Source organism: Heliangelus exortis, chromosome 14 (assembly GCF_036169615.1).
Source record: "Heliangelus exortis chromosome 14, bHelExo1.hap1, whole genome shotgun sequence".
Classification (NCBI taxonomy): Eukaryota; Metazoa; Chordata; class Aves; order Apodiformes; family Trochilidae; genus Heliangelus; species Heliangelus exortis.
In genome coordinates, this window is record NC_092435.1 from 4,812,749 (window position 1) to 4,832,961 (window position 20,213).

The window sequence follows — 20,213 nt, forward strand, 5'->3', positions numbered from 1 at the left end:
TTTCTGAAAACTACCACACAGATGTAGTTAACATCTGTAAATACACTCAGAGAAAAACATATGACCAGTAACTGTGGCATCACTAAGAAAATCTATTGCTTGGCACATTTATACCTAACTATACTTCCTGTATTAAAAAGTACAATCAAGTTCCAATTGCATTAAACTGATAATACAATATCTTATTTTTAAACTGGTAAAATTCTTTCTCAGCTGCAAATTTTTCCAAGTTCTGTAGAACAATACCCAGCTGACATCTGCACTTGTCTAACACACTGGACCTTATACGAGTCTGTACAAACCAGACGGCCACACAACTTCTGCTTCCTTCATTCACCCCAAAACCTCCTAGAAATAATTTTTTTTTTTTTTTTTTAAAGTGTAAAGATTTTTAGCTATGAAACAGCTCCTTTGACCTAAGGATGCAGTCTAGAAAGCTGAAAAAAAAAAGAATCTGAGCCAAACCAAGTCCCCACTAACATCATAAATCTCTGTTGTTAAGTTTGGAGAATTTAGACAGAACACTTAAGAACAGTGTTATCAAAAGGAAGCAGCCTAAGGAGGTAGGAGAATCCTGAGCAAAGCCTGACTTACTGGGTCAGAATTGGGAATGCCAAAGGATGACTGACCCAGAGGCCAGAGCAGTTCAAGCAGCTGCAGAAGAAAGCTCTGTCTATGAGACTTAAACCAGCAAATCTGAAAACATGGAGAATGCATTATCAAGGAATCAAATACTCCACCTACTCTGGTTATCCACAAAAGGCAAAACAGAACGCAGTATTTTTATTTATCATTAAAAGCTATATTACTGTATTATTAAATAATATTCCATATTATTGCTCCTACTCAGCCAACCATTACAAAGCCTTCATGGACTTCAGCCTCAAGACAGTGATCTCAAGGTCACAGTGTAATCAAATCAATGCTATTTCCTGCCTCAGTCAGCTGGATCAGCACAAGGACTTCTCCTGCTGCTTCATAAGGAATCCAGCACCTGGCCAGGACGTGGCTACAAAGAAATCCTCCAGCAGCCTTCCTGCACTAGCAGCAGAGCCTTAATGAATCCAGGGAAAAACATTACTACAAGCCAATATTCTCTTAAAGCAGATTTTCTCTTCACTGAAGGCAGGACAGACAACCAGACACCACTTGCAGATGTCAAACCTCATCCCAGAATGAGGAAATCAAGTATTAATGACTTTTTCTTTTTTTTTAGGTCATTACTGATCTACAAATCACAAAACCAAATCTAGGAAAATATGCAAACCGTTCCAGGATTAGGGAAGCCTAAAAACCATTTAAGAACCTTTTCCGTAGATCTAGGTAACAAAAAAGACAAATCCTATGCAAGGATGCAAACTGATTTTTACATACTAGTTGAAGCAATTACTGGTTTCCTATAATATAGGGGGGAAATTCATGGTATAGCACTAGTACAACAAATGCAAAAAAGTTAAAATAAAAAAATAGAAATTTAGGTGCCTGATGTAACAGCTGCTAACTGTAACTTTCTTGACAATGAAGAGCTCAAAATTGTCAAGATAGGGACCACATCCCATTAGGAACCAAAGGAACTGTTAGAACAAAGCAATAGCTCCAAAGTATCAAAACTTCTGGTTTGATAGAAAGCACTCAAGACCACATTACTTATATGATATTTAAAACAGATACACACACACACACACAAAAAAAAAAAAAAAAAAAAAAAAAAAAAAAAAAAAAAAAAAAAATCAAGCAGCACTGGGACTATCATGAATAATCCTAAAATAACATGCTGTTTTAATTCTCAACTGTTACAGGAAACTCTGGGATTAACCACACCAAAGGAGAAGAGGTGGCTAACAAGTCTACAGCACTAGAAACATTGCATAATTATGTAGTCCATCTGACAAACAAGACACTGCATGACCTAATTGTGTATATTAAAAAATGACCTTATTTCCACAAAAGTAAATCCTTCAAGTACCTAATTAGGTACAGTTAGATTCTGACATAGAGGTTCTTCCTTTCATGCAATATTTTGGGGGTGCACTTAAACTGCATGCTTCCAGAATATTGTTGTGTTCCAGCAGGCAGGAACTGAAGACTAAGGAAAGCTTCTGTTGACTGCTACTATTCCCATCTTCTTCACAACAAATATAACAGACTTCCAATTAACATTAGACAAGGATATGTGATAAAGTATTAGTAGAATGCAGAATACATAACACCTGTAAGCTGGGCAGAAAAGGTTCGGTAAGTAAAGAGTTAATCCTACTAAAGGTTATCCTTATACTCAGTATCAGTTTTTCCTTGTATCTAGATGCATAGAGCAGTCATCAGCAAAAGCCTTTGGTAGACTGCACACTGTAGAAGAGTTGGGTGTCGTGGTTAATCATTTATGAAGCCACAGATACTCTACTGCTCTGTCTTACGGCTCTGTATTTCAATGATCACCCTTATCTATGATTTCCACGAGGGGCTCTATGTTTACAGCTTTCAAGAACCAAACGAGAATGTTAGGCAATTATTCTAAGTTAGGTAATTATTCTAAAGGGGAGGGAGGCAGGGGGAACCTCACATTAGCAGTTTGGGCTTTTTAGAAAACACAGATCAGTTACTCACAAAGCGTCTCTCCACATCATCTCTGCTAAGCGGAAATATCTCCTCTGCTCTTCATGCACCTGTAGTCAAACAGAATTGAAGCAGAGTCACACACACAGACATCCCAAAATAGCATCTGCCTCTCCAATGCCATGGATTTTCACAAAACACACCAGGATTAGTTCTAAACATTCATACATAATATGACCTGTTCTCCATTCCGCTATCTTTCTGCAGTAAAATTTGAGATAAATGAGCACAAAAGTAATAAACTTCTTCTCTGCATGTATTACACTGCTGTTTGCTGTAGTAACAAGGATGAACTATGAAAACTAATCAAGTGAACAGACAGAACATGCCCTAGATTTTTCAAAAAATATCTTGGTTTAACCCAGTTGTTTCTGAGCCTCATGAGCCTCTCATGAACCATTTACTAAAATGGAAGCTGTGTCTCATTAAAGCCACCTTTTATTTTAAGATGGAGAGAAACAGCTCAATTTATTTATGTGTGAGACATAATCATATTAATTTGCACAGAAGAGGCCAAAATTTTAATGAGTTCCATTTTTAAGATCGAATACAGTTGATCAAGAACTCCCTGTTCCAGTTTTTTTATGTCTCAGGAGTTTGATTTCTTACAGCCATTAACCAACATGAAAGACTACAGACTGCATTCAAGTTTGTGAACTCATACTTCTACTTGAAAGGACAGCAAAAAAGTTGTAACATTTCAACCTGCAGACATCATTTATCAGCAAGCTTTCAAAATCTAAAATATGGAATAACTCTGAAAAAGCCACACTCCTGATTTTTTGTCTTTTATATATTTTACATTGATAAATACAAGTGAATGATAAAAAAATAGTAGCTGGATGAATTAGACTTTTCTTTAAAGCAATTTACTAATAAGTCACGGCCCAAAGCAGAAATTCCTTAATGAACACTTTTAACATACAAAAGTAATCTAGTGCTTTTAGATATGGTCACAGAAAAGTAAAAAAAAATCTATATAATAATTCTAAACAGATCAGTTCATATTTAACACAAAAGACCTTCTACAAAATATACTCTCCCCTCAAATTGCTTCACACTATTACAAAAAAACCTGACTTCAGAAAGTAGGTCACAAGCTATGCTAATTTAAGAGCCTCGCTAAAATTTTATTTTGTTAAAACAGACTTAGACACTTAGTGAAAGAAAAATCACACACAATATTTGTAAGCATGAATTATAAATTCAGTGCATACTTTGCAATGCTTTAAACATGCCATAACAGAGACATGATCAAACACAATTGCTTAACAGCCTCTAACTTGCCCAGTCCTTCCCCACTGATGCTACAGCAGCTGATAGAATAAGGTGGTTCTCAACTCCTCGTGTTGCTGCACCTCAAGACTTCCTTATTTCAAATCCATTTCAGATTTTCCTCTGTTAAAGAAGTCTGATGAGTAAATATGATATGTTTTGTCTAACCTTCATCATAAAACATGTTCAAAAATTACCATGTAAATCTAAACTTCCTTCCTACCCCAAGTTATTTGCAAATTCCTACATGATGTGCAGTGTGGCCAATATAATCAGAACAGATACTGCATCCCATGGACAATGCACAGACTTCTCTGAAGAGGCAAATACACTACACAACACTAGGAGATTGGTCATGTAAAGACAGGTGGCTCTCAACTTCACAAAACTGTAAGGTTTGGATTAAATTAATTCTGAGAAATAAATTATGTTGGCCTCCTCCTGGGCAAGCATACACTACAATTGGGTTTGTTCATATAGTGAAGCATCTTCCTTCCATACACCTTTCTTCCTTCCATACACCTGCTTGGTGAGTTTAAGACCATGTTCCTTTGATTTTGTCTTTAATAGGGTTGCTTATCAATACATATGAACTATACTGCTCACTCCACCTTTCCTAAAGATCTGGGAAAAAAACCTGACCTTTCAACTACTAACTACAAATAAAAGTTGGGGATTTTTTATACTTCCATTTTACATAAATTCCACAAACAGGTCACTCAGTCAACTTAGCTGGATGATTGTTGGAAAAGTATAAGCAGCATACAGTAAAATGGTGCTGTACCAAAAAAAACTAGACCTGAATTCCTGAAAATATCAGTTTTGCCTTCTTCCAGTCTCTTTAGACTGACCACACTATTCACATCCAGTCAGTACTACTGATAGTAACTTTTAACTGTTCCCTAGTTTTAAATTAAAAGCTATCAGAGCTATTTCAAAACCAAAATCTCTTCTACCTCTATATTTTCTCCCCTCCCCTGAAGGTTTCACTGGGATGAGTTTTTCACTGGTTTTAGCAGAACAGCTTACATTAATCCACTCACATTACTCTGCTTGTGAAAGAAAGCTGAGCCAATTATACTGCAAGGTGAAAGCTGCCTGGTTTTTTTTTTAAACCACTGCTTATGGCTGGAGCTGCATGGCTGGCTTGCAGTTGAATATCATGAGAAATGTTACAGATATTTATTTTTCCTGTACAATAGGAGAAAACAAAAACTTCAAAAAGCACAAAATTCAGCAAGTGCATGAAGAATATTTATCAAGTCTCATTAGAACAGAAATTCACGTAGTTTAAATTCCATGTTAAAAATAAAATTTGACAGTCAGAGAAGTTTTTAGATAAAACTATCTATTCTTCCATCCTCACCCTTGATTGTACACACCCAACACACAAAGATGATAAATCCACACCTCCACTTACAACTTTGCAGCTACTCACTACAGTACTAAGAACCATACAAAACTGATTAGCATTTCACAGAAGTTAAACCACTTCTAATTCTAACTCCAAAAAATAACTAAAACCACTACATGTGTTGGTCATAGACCAGTGCACACACCTCCCATACCAGACAGCCTGTGAAACTAACTGGTCTATTTTTAAGCCTCTATTTCATCTTCTACTACACAACGCTCAACATTTTTAAGTGCAGAGAAAGGATGCACACAACTCATGTAGGTTACTTGTATCAGTTACAGTGAGCACTTCAGAAACAGCAGCAAATTAATGACACAGAAGATACTCAAGAGCAACCAATAAAGTGTGTGTGGCACAGTCTAGGAAGTCAATGCATGAACAAACCCAAGCATCCTCAGTGGCAAACATGAGCATCCAGTGAACATGACAAACTCATCAGGTGCAAACACATCATTTCTGCAGAAGGAAAGTTGTTTTCAAATGATGCTCAAGAATCACAAAGCTAGAAAATGCTGTGATTGAGCCTGACCTACAGTGTTAATTCAGCCCTTCCTCTAGCACAGTAACAAATAAAAATTGAAACCATAATAAAAGCAGAACTGCTGGAAAACAGTCTGGTTTTACATGGAGCAAGAGGCTCATCATTACACAGCTCCACATTACACTTCAGTCTGACCTAACTACCACTTGCCTACCTTGTGCTGAACAGAACAAACCAACCACAGTTCACAATCTGCCTCCCATCAGAGAAGTGAGGCCATCCCACTCACCTGCTGGCATCTCCACTTCCCTGGCACCCACTGAGCAGCTCTGCAAAGAGCAGAAGGCAGCATTGCCCCTTTCAGCAGCAGCTGATTAAATCTGACATTGAACTACACTCCTAAAAGAACAGCTTTACTCTCTAAATAAGATGTAATAATAAGATAATCTTTCCCTAAATATGGAGAAGTATACCCTTAAAAAAAAAGGCATTTTTATTTTAAAAGTAGGACACTGAACAGCCTACCTCAGGAAGCATTTTCAGCATGAACTCTGCACACATTCTGACATTAGCAGAGCCTCCCCTATTTTTATACCAGGCATCAGAGTTGCATTACCTGAGAGCAGCATTAACATATATCAAGTATCACCTGATAATCAATAATTAACAGCAGAACCATTACTGTTTTCCACATACAAATTAGAACTATATAAATATTTAAGCATTATCAATAAAGTCCATAAATAAAAGAAACTGGTTTTCAGACCACAGAAGATCAAACTGAAGCTACCAATTTGCCTCAGTCAACCATGGTGCTGCATTTTGAAAAACTCAGTGTCATAAAGCCTATGAACTGCTGAAATACAACTCTTGGTAGCAGAGTAGATCTTATCCTAATGGAAATTTAGTAATTGTATAAAGTGAAGAAGTTTTACCCACCAAAAGAAATGCTACTGTAATTACACAGTGTCCTTTGCTAATGTACTTTAAAAATACATTAAATAAAAATTTTATTCAATCTATTTTAAGGACACAAAATAAATCAAGTTTCAGCACATTCACAAACTCTTAAGTCTTCAGAAATATTTTATGTATAAAAACAAAGCTTCTCAGTAGTACAGTGTTTCACTCATAGTCAAGAGAAAACAGTTCTCTGAAGTTCAAACTTATCAAAGCTGTGCTGATACTGAAGAAGATACACTGCTTATAAATCACATTCAAATAAAACTTTTACCATTTAAAACAGCAGCACAGACAGCAGGAAAATTTGATGCCATACTGAATGTCCATGTCCTACACTCTCAAATCCAGGAGCTTCAGCAATTACAGAACCAAACAGTCCTAATGGGACCAGCTCTGCACACAGCAATCCTCTCCTGGGACCAAAGGAATGGGGAATAAGGAGGAAGCTGCATATTCTCACCACAGTGAGAAGGAATTTAAGGTATTACCATAGGGAGAGGGCAAGGGGGCAGAAGGGGCCACTCTCCCAAACATCTCTACCACCTCTTCATCCACAGCTGCAGCTCCAAGCACCACTCAGAGCTGGGCACAGCAGTGGGGGATGCCCATCCTCCTGTTTTGCATGTCCAAAGGAAGCAGCTTCCATGCCACTCCTCTGTTAAAGGCAATGTGGGCTTCTGCCTTTGTGGTTATGACTGGAGGAGGTTTTTAAGCATTCTCTCTCAAAAGTCCTGAAGGTGCAGAGGGGTAGCTCAGCATAGCTGGATTTGTTCTGTTTGTCAGGAGCTCCATTCTGGAGCTCCACACCTGCTTTACTGAGAAATGGTACTTCCTGAAGTAACATTCAAGTATCCATGTGACAAGGGATTTTAGAATCACTTTCACCTAAACTATAAGCCTTCCCACCTGCTGTTAATTTCATCAGGCACATCAAAATAAGCTAAGCTGAAAAAAATTCTAAAAAAGCTGAAAGCAGTCAGTCTTAACAGTATCTCTTGGTGTTATATACACTATTTTGCACAAAGAAGTAAACTTTCTGTGTCTTTATCAATCAATAAAATAAATGATCTAAGGCTACATAATTTGATCCACAACACAGGAGAGTTCTGAGATTTTCAAGATATTAACAGTGCCTAAAATTTAAAGTACGTTAACCAGCTTTTGAAAGCCCTGTGTAAAATTCTGCTCCCATGAAGAATTCAGCACAACATGGTCATAGAGTTCGACTAAAGAAAATGAAATATTTTTCATTTTAACATCTGTATGTTAAGCATTTAAACTGCTCTGAGGAGTTTAGATTCAAAAGTTTCCAAAAGCTGCTCAGTATCAATTGACTATATCCAAATCATGACATTTAACAATACAAAAGCTTTTTAGTTTCAATCCCAGTGAAGGCTGGGATGCATCAAAAGCATCTCATGAAAATTTGCACTGTACAAGCATGCTACTCAAGCACAAAGTCTCTCATAAGTCATCTCTTTTGCACCAGAAAAATTCATGAGAATAATTTTCAATACACCAATTTAAGGATGCCTACTGCAAAGTCTGGAAAAGGCTACATTAAGAATATAGAGTTCATACATACTTAAAGATTTATGTGTCCTTTAAACCAGAAAGTTTCAGGCTGCCAACATAAAAAAAATATCAGTTTTTTAATCAACACTCAAGAATATCCTTAAAGGTGCCTATTTTCTTGAATGTATAAACCTTTTAATCAACCTTTATTAAATACTGAGGTTCCTGTAAGGAAAACACCACACACAAGCCAGCTATGAAAAGCTGAACTGAAGACCTATTTAGCCAAGCTACCTGAAGCAGTCAACTCAGGAGTGATATCAACACATTGCACCCCAACAGTTGCCCTCAGCCATTGTTTTAGGGACTTCCCATACCCTGCACACAGAACGTGGTCTTTTCCACTCTGCAACTCACTTTTTTCTTCCTCTAATTTGTCTAATCACATCTCAAACTAACTTGTGCTCAAGATATCCTGTGACAACAAAGACCCCATGTAATTATACACTACATTACAAAGGAGTCTCACAATACAATTACATACAACAGGGAAGTAGTCTTCAGCTACCACCTCAATGATTTCATAAGCCACCCCTCTGACTTAATGTGCTGCCCCTTAACTGCATGAAAAAATCAAGCACATCCACACTGAACTACAAAATGTGTTGCCTGGTTACAGTAATTGAACAGGAACAGTTTCACTGGGGTTTAGCCATTAAAAACAATAATTATTTGCATACACAAAGGATCTCAACTTTCTTACTGTTCATGGCAGGATCCCAGGGCTATGCTTCGCCATTCTCAAGTAGTCCAGGTTAATTCTGACATCTAGAACAAGGTTTAAGGAGAGAAAAAAAATTGTCACACACATTTGCACACTATTATTCACTGTAGATGTTATTTTAAAGAACTGCAGGGTACAGCATCCAACAGAGTTTACTGTTGGCTCCTGCAGCTCTTTGATCTCTATCTCTATGGTGAATGGAAAATTGCAGAGCCCCATTCTTGCCTGGAGGGAAAAGTTCACATCACTCACCACAAATCTGTGGCATCTTTCTCTTGTCCATGCATACAGAATATTTCATACATAATTCTGCAAGATCACAGCTTCAAATAAAAATCAATTTCAACAATAGTGCAGAAGAAGAAAAGCAGAAGAAGTTAATTTTTGCTTTAAAACCTGTCAGTCTCTCTATATCTAAGAAGTGGAGCTACCTTTTAATCATATAAATCACTAAACGCAAGTCACAGGAGGTACAGAAATCTGAACAGAAGTAATAACTTGCATCATGATCCTAAGCCAAGCATGGTTTTCAAAAATTCAAATAATTCCCTCCCAGTAGGAAGCTATCTGGGCTGGGCTTGTCAAAAGAGCACCAGTCACAAGAGAACTGAAATAGCACAAAGTTATGGCCAAAGGTTTCACAGACATTTAGAAGTCACCCAACTGGCCAGAAAGAACAACTGGAGAGCAGGATTTGGGGACACCCTGCCTTTCTTTTTAATGCTGAAAAAACAGCATGTCCAGTTGAAAAGGAAAGAAAAGCAGCCAGTTACCCCAAAATGCAAAGAGCAATTACATAGTACCTGCCATTTGCAATGACAGTCACTTTTTTTTTTATATACATTCTAACATAAAGCAGGAAATGCTGGTAACAATGCTGCCAACTTTCACTTCCTCTGCCTTTCCCCTCACTAGCAAAGAAAAAAAAAAAAAATAACCTGAAACATAACGCTTGGCAATATTTATTCTCACATTCTGCACCAGCAAGTGATGGTCACTTCTATAATTCAATCAATCAACAATATTTTTTCAATTACCCTTGCCAAGCTGAAGTTATTGATCCAGTTAAAACAATAAAAGAATAATAACAATAAAATCACATAGGAAACCTCAAGTTAACCAATGGTAACAGAGAAGAAGCACTATGGAACATTCAAACTTTTTGACCAAAACAAAGGAGTTACCTGAAGATTAGAGAGGCTATTGCTGATTTATTTCATGAAGCTTTCTTCCTTTTGATACTTCTCCTTAATCCATCAAATGATTTTGCTTTTCATAAATGCAAAGCTATGCATGGAAGCCATCAGAAAGGTCCATGTTCCAGAATTAAAGTATTAGTGTGTCAAGAATGATACATACATTTCATCAGGAAGCCTCTTACACAGGTCATTTTGGTAAAGAAAGCCAGAAATCCAGGAAGTTAGAATGCAGTTCCTGAGAGCAAGAAGCCTTCTAGAAACTGGAAGCAAGATCCAGGCTTCTCACCATCCCCTATCAGAGCACTTTGCATAACCTGCATCTCTGCAAAGCTGTGTCAGGCTACTCCAGTGACACACACAAGCATTACAGTGGAGAGCCTTATGAAAGGCCCTCAGTAACAAAAATCTTAAACAATGTCAGACTTGTTAGATGCATCTGGGATGGCACTGGAACAATAAAGTCAATACAAAGATAGTATTTTTCCTCCAACCCACCCATTTTTTCCTCCTCCCATCTCTTTATCTGCCGTTATTTATTCTTGACTTTATGTTTGGTACTGTAAATTGTTGTCGTGCAACCTCTTCTCCTACATATTCACATTTTGCAGCCAAACTCCCTCCTACCATTAATTTTACTAATGAATTAGTAATGGGAGCTAGTTATAAACACAGCGTGGACTTCTCTGTATGCACGTGGGGGAGACAGGACACTGTTGCACAGCAACCCCATACCACATCCTACAGTGTCTGCATGCCTGCTGCACTGACAGAAGAATTCTAAAGCCACTGCCCTCCCTGACTCCCCATAAACCATGTCTAAATTTAACTACTACTTCTTTCACTCCACACCAGCATAGCATTACAGCCTAAGCAGGAAAAACATTCATTCCCTAAACACTGAGCTGGGGTTCTCTTATTCTACCTGTGATCTCAGGTTTATTTGCAGGGAAAAAGCCAAATTTCTGCCTGTTGAGAAGTCATTTAAGCTTGAGAACCTCTGCCCTGGGCTTGATCTCCTCCTCTGGATACAGCTGTGCAGTGGGAGAGCTCCTCAGCTGCTTGTCCCTGCTCTCTGCCAGAAGGCTACCAGCTGAGCTGCTCTTAAGTACTTTTTAGCCTATTTACTCAGGATCAACCAATACAAAGAGCAATTATTTAGGCTGGTTAAACCACTCCAGCTTATATTGGTTGGCATTCTGCAGAAAATCTTGTAACTGCTTAAGGTGCCAGAGGTAAGGTTAGGACCACCCTTACTGAAGTATTTTCTCCTTCTACAAACCAGGAATGATGGTCAACAGCAAAACCAGACATGAAAGGCCTGCTGTCATTCCAAGAGAAATGAGAGCTGTTGGCACACTTGGTATCATCTAAGAAATTGATTTTAAGAGGAGGGCAAGTATTACCTATATCTGCTCAACCTTTTTCAGGGCAGTTGTTTCAGCTAGCTCTGAGAGAAGACTTAACTCAGTGTCTCAAGTGGGGACAGCCACATGAGCACCAAGAGTAACATGGTATGAAAGCCTCTGTCCTTGAAGGAAGGCAAGAAGTGCTGGTAAAATCCATCAAGTTGCCTGAAGGATACAAATTATGAAAGCAAAAAATGCCACCCCAACAGGCTAAAGTTAGACTACATGCTTACTAAGATGTGGCCAACAATATTAACCATTTTTTATTCTGTTGTACCCACCCCACCCCCAGCCACACATAAACCCCAGAAAAATAGCAGGTGGAAGAAAGACTACAGTGGCATAACAAGATTTGGGAATAGAAACTGCCATTTGATGCATGTGAAGCACTATCACACCAAGGGCTTGGTCCATCAGTGTGGCTCTTAAATGCAATCAGGTAGACAGATCAGAAAGAGCAGTAAGAAAAATAATTAACAAATTGTAGTAGGAAAGCAAAACCTATATTCAAAACCTATACAAAAACTCTGTATTCTTGCTAAAATGATATGGGAGTTGTGCTATGGCCCATCTAGAGCCTTAGAGCAAACTCCTCCACATATTTAACCTTCCATTAAGATAAGCTGCTGAACTGTTCCTGAAAAAAAAAGATTAGCCTACTTGCAAAGATACAGGCCAGGCTCCCTCATGGCAAGACAGAGCACCAACATCACCAAAATAACTGGTGGAGTTGATAACACTTCCACCAACTCCAAGGTGGCAGATATTACAATCATCTCAATACTGTTCTCCTTTAAATAACAAAACCCCCTGCCCAGATGCTAAGAACAAAATTTTCAGACTCAGGGGGAAAATATAACACCAAGTCTTCCATGGATTACAAAACTCCCCACACCAGCCCTTCTACTATTAAAGATGTCAGTGTTTTGTCCCAGTCTAATGAGGAACAAGTGAAGTGGATTCTTATGCATTTACCTTTACAGCTCCATAAAAAATAGGAGCAGTCACAAGAGACTGTTATTTGCATAGCCACTGAGGGAGCAATGTGAGGCAACTTCAGCAATCTAGTAAATTCAGATTCAATATTGCTGAATAATCTAGATTTATAGTTTGATTCTGTTACAGCTCAAATGTTTAATTCATAATTTCCAGATTGAATGTACAAGCTTGCCAAGTCTTTAGTTTATATAAAATATCTCATAGGGCATATACCCTGATGAAAATACTTTCATTCCACCGTATAAAAACATGCTTAGAACAGTAAACACAGAAGACAAGCTTACATTTCTAGATATAAAAACATCATTGCTAAATTACAAATTCAACATTAAAGAGGAAAAAAATGTTTGCATTTTGTTCCTGTTAAAGTTTCCAACATAAATAAGGAATAAAATATAGTTGTTACTAAGTGTCAGCAAGACAACCACATAAGTATTTTCTAACTTCTAGCTGCTACTCAGTAGCAGTGAGCAGAAAGATGATTAGGGAGGGGAGAGGAGAGGGATAAACTATTAAATACAGGACTTCTGCAACAAGCACTGTGGTTGGGTAATCAGCTTCTAAAAAATGTATATATATATATATACAGAACACGTGCCAACATCTGTAGGATTCTGGTGCCACTCATGGCTTTCTTTAAATAACGGATGAGCTACTCACTTCCTGTTCTATTCAAAATCTGTGGGCAGCCATAAACTTGCCCAGAACCATGCCTGTTTCGTAACACCAAAGACACCTGGGAGTCAGGCACAGAGAAGCCAAAAGTTGATGAGGCAGAACAGCAACCCATTTCTCCCTCTCATGTTCCCTCAAGAGCCAGGTAACATCTGTGAGCAGGCCAGCGTTTTGATTCCTCCAGAGCTGAGAAAAAAACCTTTCCCTCTACCTTACTGTAGTACAGAATTTATGCTTTCATGTAAAGATTTTACAGAATTTATGTGGATCATTCTGCTACCACGCAGATGGAAAACTAGCCTGAGAAAAGCAGTCCCAGGAACAGCTCTTAAGGCATCTGGAAACATCACTAGTTTGAAGTGGAAACACTGTTCTGGTCCAGCTACACGGAGCCTGATGCTCCATCCTCAGCATCTGCTGGGAGAAGCAGTCCTGCTTTCCCTCCACTCACCCCCAGCCACATCATTTCTGCTTCTACCTGTGAGAGCAATAACAAGGTGTAGCCACAGGGTGAGTTAGCAAAAATTATAAAAACGTTACTGAGTAGATTAGTTTCCCACGAGATAAGCATGAAAGAAATCACCCTGCAATCACACAAGTGATAACTCTGCCAAGGGAGCTGCAGCAGGAGGTCAGGGCAGGACCACACAGAGATGCATCACGAGGCACCTGCAGCACCAAACTGCCTCCAAAGTCTCTAGATTTTGCCCTCCAAGTGCAAATCTTCTGGTTAACTTTCTCTCCACATCATATTTATGAAGAATTTTAAAATTTAAGACATGTTTCACATTTATTTCTTGCAGATTTATTCAAATATGAAGTAAATATACTACAACAATATATAATAGAAACAGCATTTCAACTTTAGAGAGGTTTTGTGCCAGTACAGTAAAAACCTGCTGGATAGGTCAGATCATCATCTCAATACACTGCAGGACAGTTCACATTAGCATTATCAGATGAAGTCAGTTATTCTAAAAAAAAACAAACTTCTTATAATGCTAAATGAAATGCACATTAAACATATTTAACTTGAAACTAGAATGGACCACTTACATGGAGATCCCAAAAAACAACCAGAAAAAAGGAACTGCATTTAAATTCATGTGTTTATCCTTGGTTTCTTTGACCTACAGGGTTCTCTCCAACATTTAATCATTATCACTCCTAAATCTCAAAAATTCTGATTTTTTTCATGACACAGAACCTCACCCTCCTCATAAGTTTGCACTTGACCAGATGGAAGTGTAACCAGGCTCATTTACAATGTACCACAGTTTTTATTTCTCATGTTGCTAAACCCTAGCCTGCAATTTCCAAATGATACAGACTAATAAAATTTCCCCTCTCCGTTTATTTTTCTCACCAAGAATCAAGGAACAAAGTTCTTCCCTCACTTTCCTGCAAAGATGGAAATTTACACTCATAATGGGAGTTACACATTGGGATCCAGAGGAGGGCAACTGGGCTGGTGAAGCACAGATCCTATGAGGAGAGGCTGAGGGAGCTGGGGGTGTTCAGTCTGGAGAAGAGGAGGCTCAGGGGAGACCTCATCACTCTCTCCAACTCCCTGAAAGGAGGTTGGAGCCAGGGGGGGTTGGGCTCTTTTCCCAGGCAACTCTCAGCAAGACAAGAGGGCACAAGAGGTCTCAAGTTGTGCCAGGGGAGGTTTAGGTTGGACATTAGAAAGAATTTCTTTCTGGAGAGGGTGCTCAGGCATTGGAATGGGCTGCCCAGGGAAGGGGTAGATTCTCCATCCCTGGAGATACTTAAAAAGAGCCTGGATGTGGCACTCAGTGCCATGGGCTGGGAACTGCAGCGGGAGTGGATCAAGGGTTGGACTTGATGAGCTCTGAGGTCCCTTCCAACCCAGCCAATTCTATGATTCTATGATTTGCTGTTAAATCCTGAAAGCTAGGACAGACACTCAAAACATCACATCTCTGGTTTTAACCATGAGACCTGTGCAACACATCCCCACATGCTTTGCATCAACTGGTTTTCTTCTAGCAAGGTGGAGCAGCTTAGACAGGACCTCCATCCTAAAGCAGATTGTAACTCCCACCTCCAGGCAAGTACAGACTTCTGAGAGGCAGGACAAACCAGAACACGTGCCAGGAGGCAGGAGACACCAAAGAAGGTGAGGGAATAGTTCTGCTGCTTTGACTAATAACAACCAGTTCCACTTCCAGGCAGTTTTGCCCTGTCAAAAGCCTTCCACGTGCACCACTGTCTGGACACCCCTCCAGAGCAGGTCCCTTGGAAAGAAACAGCAGGAGATATCAGTGCATAGCTCAAGCAGGCAGGGGGCACCCAATAACATTGGGAAAAAAAAGTTTTAACTTTTTCCCCAAATTCAAGCAACTACAAGTCAGAAAAGCTCTTGAGAACTCTTCTGAAAGCAAAACTTGTGTTCACAATCTATTTTCATTTCTACTTTCACCTGTACTTAAGCTTGCCTATTTTAGATATTTCATATTAAAGAAATCAAGCAAAATAGCTTTAAAAAGGGAGAGTGTGTTGGCAAATCGCTCAGATTTCCCAACTGTAGAACACACCACCAAGCAGCTGCACCAATCATGAAGAAACAAAAACAAAAGCCCCAAGAAATCATATGACCAATGTCATTAGTACTTGCTGCAAAGCACTGCTTCCACAAAAGGAAACAATATTAAGTATTTCCCCCAGCAATTTTAAAGCAAAAACATTGACAACACAAATCAGGAGCTGATGCATTCTTCAAAAAAATTATTGCACCCAATTCAGTCAAAAGCAGCTTTTCAAGATAGGCATGGAAGACATCAAATTCAATGCAGGGCACTGAATATGCAAAATCTTTTCAATTTTCTTACTGCCAGTCTTCTGAAATACACATGCCAATTAAAGGAGTCAGACTTAATTTTTTTTCCCAGCTTGCAGGCTCCTACTGTGTTCAAACCAATCTCTTCCTGCTTCATAATCCAAAAGACACCTTCAAGAAACCCACATCTGAAAAACTCCTGTTACCAACAGTCACACGTTGTGATTCCCTGCATCTCACATCTCAAGGCACTTAAAGCTTAGTTCCCCTTTCCCTTCAGATACAGGCTATCCACATGATTTGGCAGAGGCCATTTCACTATGTAAAACTCTTAAAGACAAACTTTTATGAGGTTTTCAAAGACACTTTGTTAGCAATAGCAACTATACTAAAAACGTTTCTCCTGTACCAGTGTTTTTAATATATCCATAAGCTCTAATATCCCAATTTTAAAAGACCTGTTGCATCATAAATAGTTAAAAAGACAACCATAAAAATATTTCCATCCAGTATTCTGACAATGCAATACAGCTGTGAGAATTAGAAAAGCTGAAAGCAAAGAGCCATGAAAGGAAAACAGGGCTTAGGTTACCCCATCAATTTAGGCTTTTACCTCACACTGACACCCATGCACTCTATGACAGATAAAGGCATCTGTCCCTGTGAACCTGGCCTGAGGCCACCAAAGTCAAATTTCATAAGCTATTAAGGGTCATTAGAAAAAGTTCTGTACTACTGATACAGTGACACATCCAAAGACCACATATTATCCCTCAGAGCATTCTAACTCTTACAATAAATTCTTCATAATTATTAGGTTTTTGCCACAGTGCATTTTCTCTGAAAGTTTTGCCAGAACAGATATAACTACTAAAAGAATAAGGAAAACAAAAGCCAAGTACTAAGCATTGCAGCTACTTCAGCAATAGAACAAACATGAAAAAGCAGAGCATTTTTGACAGCTTTGTTTGTGGAGGTGATACAGTAGTGTTAGCAGAAACACTCTTAGCAGAACACACTGCAAATTAATTAATTTGGAGTCTCTACCAACATGTTTCTTTGTAGTGCTAACTAATTACCCCTTTAATAGCTGGACCGCACTAAGAACATAAAGCCCTTGAGGTCACATCATTAGAACTTTTTAATTCAGACAGCAGAGGTCATGCCTTTAGATCCAGATACCCCGGGCTTGATTGCCACTGTCAAAGAAACCTATACAAGTATCACATTACAGTAAGATACCCTCAGAACTACATACTATGCATTTTTATTTTTTCTAAGCAACTCTAACCTTTTTCTGAGCTTGTGGCAGAACAAAAGGGAAAACAAAAAAACACATTTGAGGTTACTAGAACTCAGGGGGGGAAAGGCTTTACTCTCTATGCTCAGTCCCAAAGTGCTTCCAGCCAGTTCAAATGCCAGCACAAGAACCTTTTCTGCAGCATCTACACTTTATTTCCACTCTGAGACCCCTTAGGATTTAATGAAGGACCCTGCACTAATTTAATCTGCCTCTACAGTGACAGGAGCTGAATATACTCCCTCTCTCTGCTTCACACCACTCAGCCCTGTTTCCAATGAGCCAAATACTCACAGGCTGTTTGAGATGATCCCAGAGCTTGTCATCTCCCCACAGACATGCTGTCCTATCATTTGTGGGATCAGATTGCAAACTGGATCATGGAGTCTGCACAGTCCTTTTTCCCTATCTAAATTTGGTGATCTGCTTCATGCCTGGCATCACCAAAAGCTGTGGCAGTGACTCCACAAGTCTCAGAATCCACCACTACTGCTACAGATTAGGTACAGCTGAACTATGGCCTCAAATGACTTTCAGTTTAGTGAATCTTTTGCAGAAGAAACTCCCTAAAATTAAAAAAACAAAACAAAACAAAACCAAAACTGGCTGGGACAAAGTCACTTTAATTCATTTTTCATTTTGAAAATCACAAAATCACAGAGATAACAAGAAGTGCATTCAGGATAGCATTTAACCCTAGTTACTACCCTACTACCCAAAGATTTTTTTTTTTTACTACTAACATTCTGCAGCGCATTCTAGTACTAAATGGGATTGCAGAACAGGCTTTACCATGAAATCAGAGAAGTGGGGAGAGTGCCCTGAAGGTTCTTCATTAGCATTATCTCTACCTCCAGCTCACTGGAGAAAGAATAAGATTCCTCTGTGGCATTCTATTCAAATGCATGAGCCATATTTAAATGGGTAAGGGAGATATTTCTGATGCAGAATTCACAGGGGTCCAAGTCATCATCAGTTTCATTAACACTCAGAACATTCAAGCTAAAGAGCCCTTTGCCATACAAAACTGAAACAGAGGTGCACCTTGCATCTCCTGAGCTACACAAAAGACTCAAGCCAAGACTCCAAGGGCTCTCAAGTTCGTAGCACACATTTCATATAGAAACAAAAAAGTCCTGAATAGTGCCTATTAAAAACAGAGCTTTGCCTAAATTTTATGGGAACAGGGAGAAGAGGAAACCAGAAAGTTAATTACAACCTACAGCTACGTCCCCGTTTCTAATGTTTGCATCTCAGAACTAATGCCCAAAACTCCTTCCTGCACCCAGAGCTCAACCGGCCTATTTCAAGACGAGGGAACAATAAATACTGACGAGCAGAAAGGATCGAGAGAAGGAAGAAAAAAAAAAAAAAAAAAAAAAAACAAAAAAAAAAACACCACCACAAAAAACCCCCACACTATAACAATGACCGCTGAACAATGCCTGGAAAAGGCGAGTTGAAGACACTTTTTCAGAGGCACGAAGCACACCAGTCCGGCCTCGAAGCAGACCGCCACCTGTGACCCCCAGCCGGGTCGGTGCCGGGTCGGTCCCGCTTTGGTCCCTGTGATTCCCAGCCCCGACTCCCGCCCTGCCTGCCCTCTCCAGCCTCCTCCTCCTCCTCCCCAGACACCGCACAACCCTCGGGGCACGGCTGAGTTTTGTTCCCCTCCTTGCACACACCGCACTCTCCTTCTTCCCCCTCGCCCCCTCCTCCCTCCCGACTGCCAAGGGGGCATTTTCCCCTCTCCTCGCTCACGAACCGGCTCAGCCGCACCGCAAAGCCCCTCCCCTTCAAGAGGTCACCGCCCCCCCTCAAGTGCCACCGGGGCACCCCCGTCCCCTCCGGCACGCCGGGAGCCACCGCTTCAACCCGCGCTCTGTCCCCCGGCCCTCACAGCAGCCCCTCCCGGCAGAAAGGGAGCCCGCTCCTCGCCGTCCCGGCCCCGCACTCCTCACAGAAATCGGCCCCGCTCTCTCCCCGGTCCGGCCCGGCCCGGCCCGCCACCCCCGGCCGCACAGGCCCCGCAGGACACAGAGAGCCCCGGCCCCTCAGGGACTTCGAGCGGAGGAGGATTGCACAGCCTTCCCGCTCTCCCCTCTCACCTGCGGGCCGAGGCTGTCCGCCCGGTGCCGGTGCCCCCGGGCCCGGCTCCGGAGCGCTCGCCGAGTCCCGAGCGCAGCCCCGGAGCGCAGCGCAGCGCTGCCCCGCACCGCTCCCCTCCGCTCCGCTCCCCTCCCCGCGCCCGCCCGCCGCCGCCTGACCCCGCCCCACGGCCCCGCGCGTCACCGCTCCGCCAACATGGCGGCCCCCGTGGGGCTCTGCGCATGCGCAAGGGGCCCGGCTGGGGGGCGACAGAGGGGGACGGGACGGGGACAGGGACGGGGACAGACACGGACACAAGAGGCTAAAGCTCTGCCCTCCGAGCAGAGGGGACAGGGACGGTCCTTGGTGACTTAGAGAAATCAAGTGGCAGATGTACAAAAAAAACGCCGTCTCCTCCTGTTCTCCAGGGGGTTGGTGTGGGACCGGCATCGTTTCCAAGTGAAAGGTGAAGCCCAAATTGCTCCCCTGACTGAAATAATTGGTGCTGGAAAGCTCAGAATTGCTTTACTGGCTCCTGTAAAGCTGCAGGGTCGAGCGTTGAGGTTTGCTCGTAGTTTTCTTCGCTCCTCCGTGGGAACGCTTTGGTCACTGTTGTGCCTCTGCTGGTCTGCCCGTAGTGTTTCCTGCAAACACACCTTTAATTAGCGAATCCTCAACATTCAGCAAATTTTTTTACT

At 40.7% G+C, this 20,213-nt stretch overlaps 1 protein-coding gene across 5 annotated transcripts in view; it reads right to left on the bottom strand.

The window, feature by feature from the left end:
- KLHL13 (kelch like family member 13) overlaps window positions 1-19,704 on the bottom strand; it is a 66,226-nt gene extending 46,522 nt beyond the window's left edge. The window contains exons 1-3 of one of the 5 annotated variants that reach the window (XM_071757381.1): window positions 19,536-19,704; window positions 9,028-9,092; window positions 2,605-2,663 (exon numbers count right to left, since the gene is read on the bottom strand). In XM_071757381.1, the coding sequence (XP_071613482.1) occupies window positions 2,605-2,624 (20 nt within the window). In that variant the 5' untranslated portion in view covers window positions 2,625-2,663; window positions 9,028-9,092; window positions 19,536-19,704. Of the gene's footprint in view, window positions 1-2,604; window positions 2,664-9,004; window positions 9,093-19,535 lie in introns of those variants that run through there. The other 4 variants (XM_071757375.1, XM_071757378.1, XM_071757382.1 and 1 more) reach the window with 4 other exon arrangements.
- Window positions 19,705-20,213: the final 509 nt, after the last annotated feature.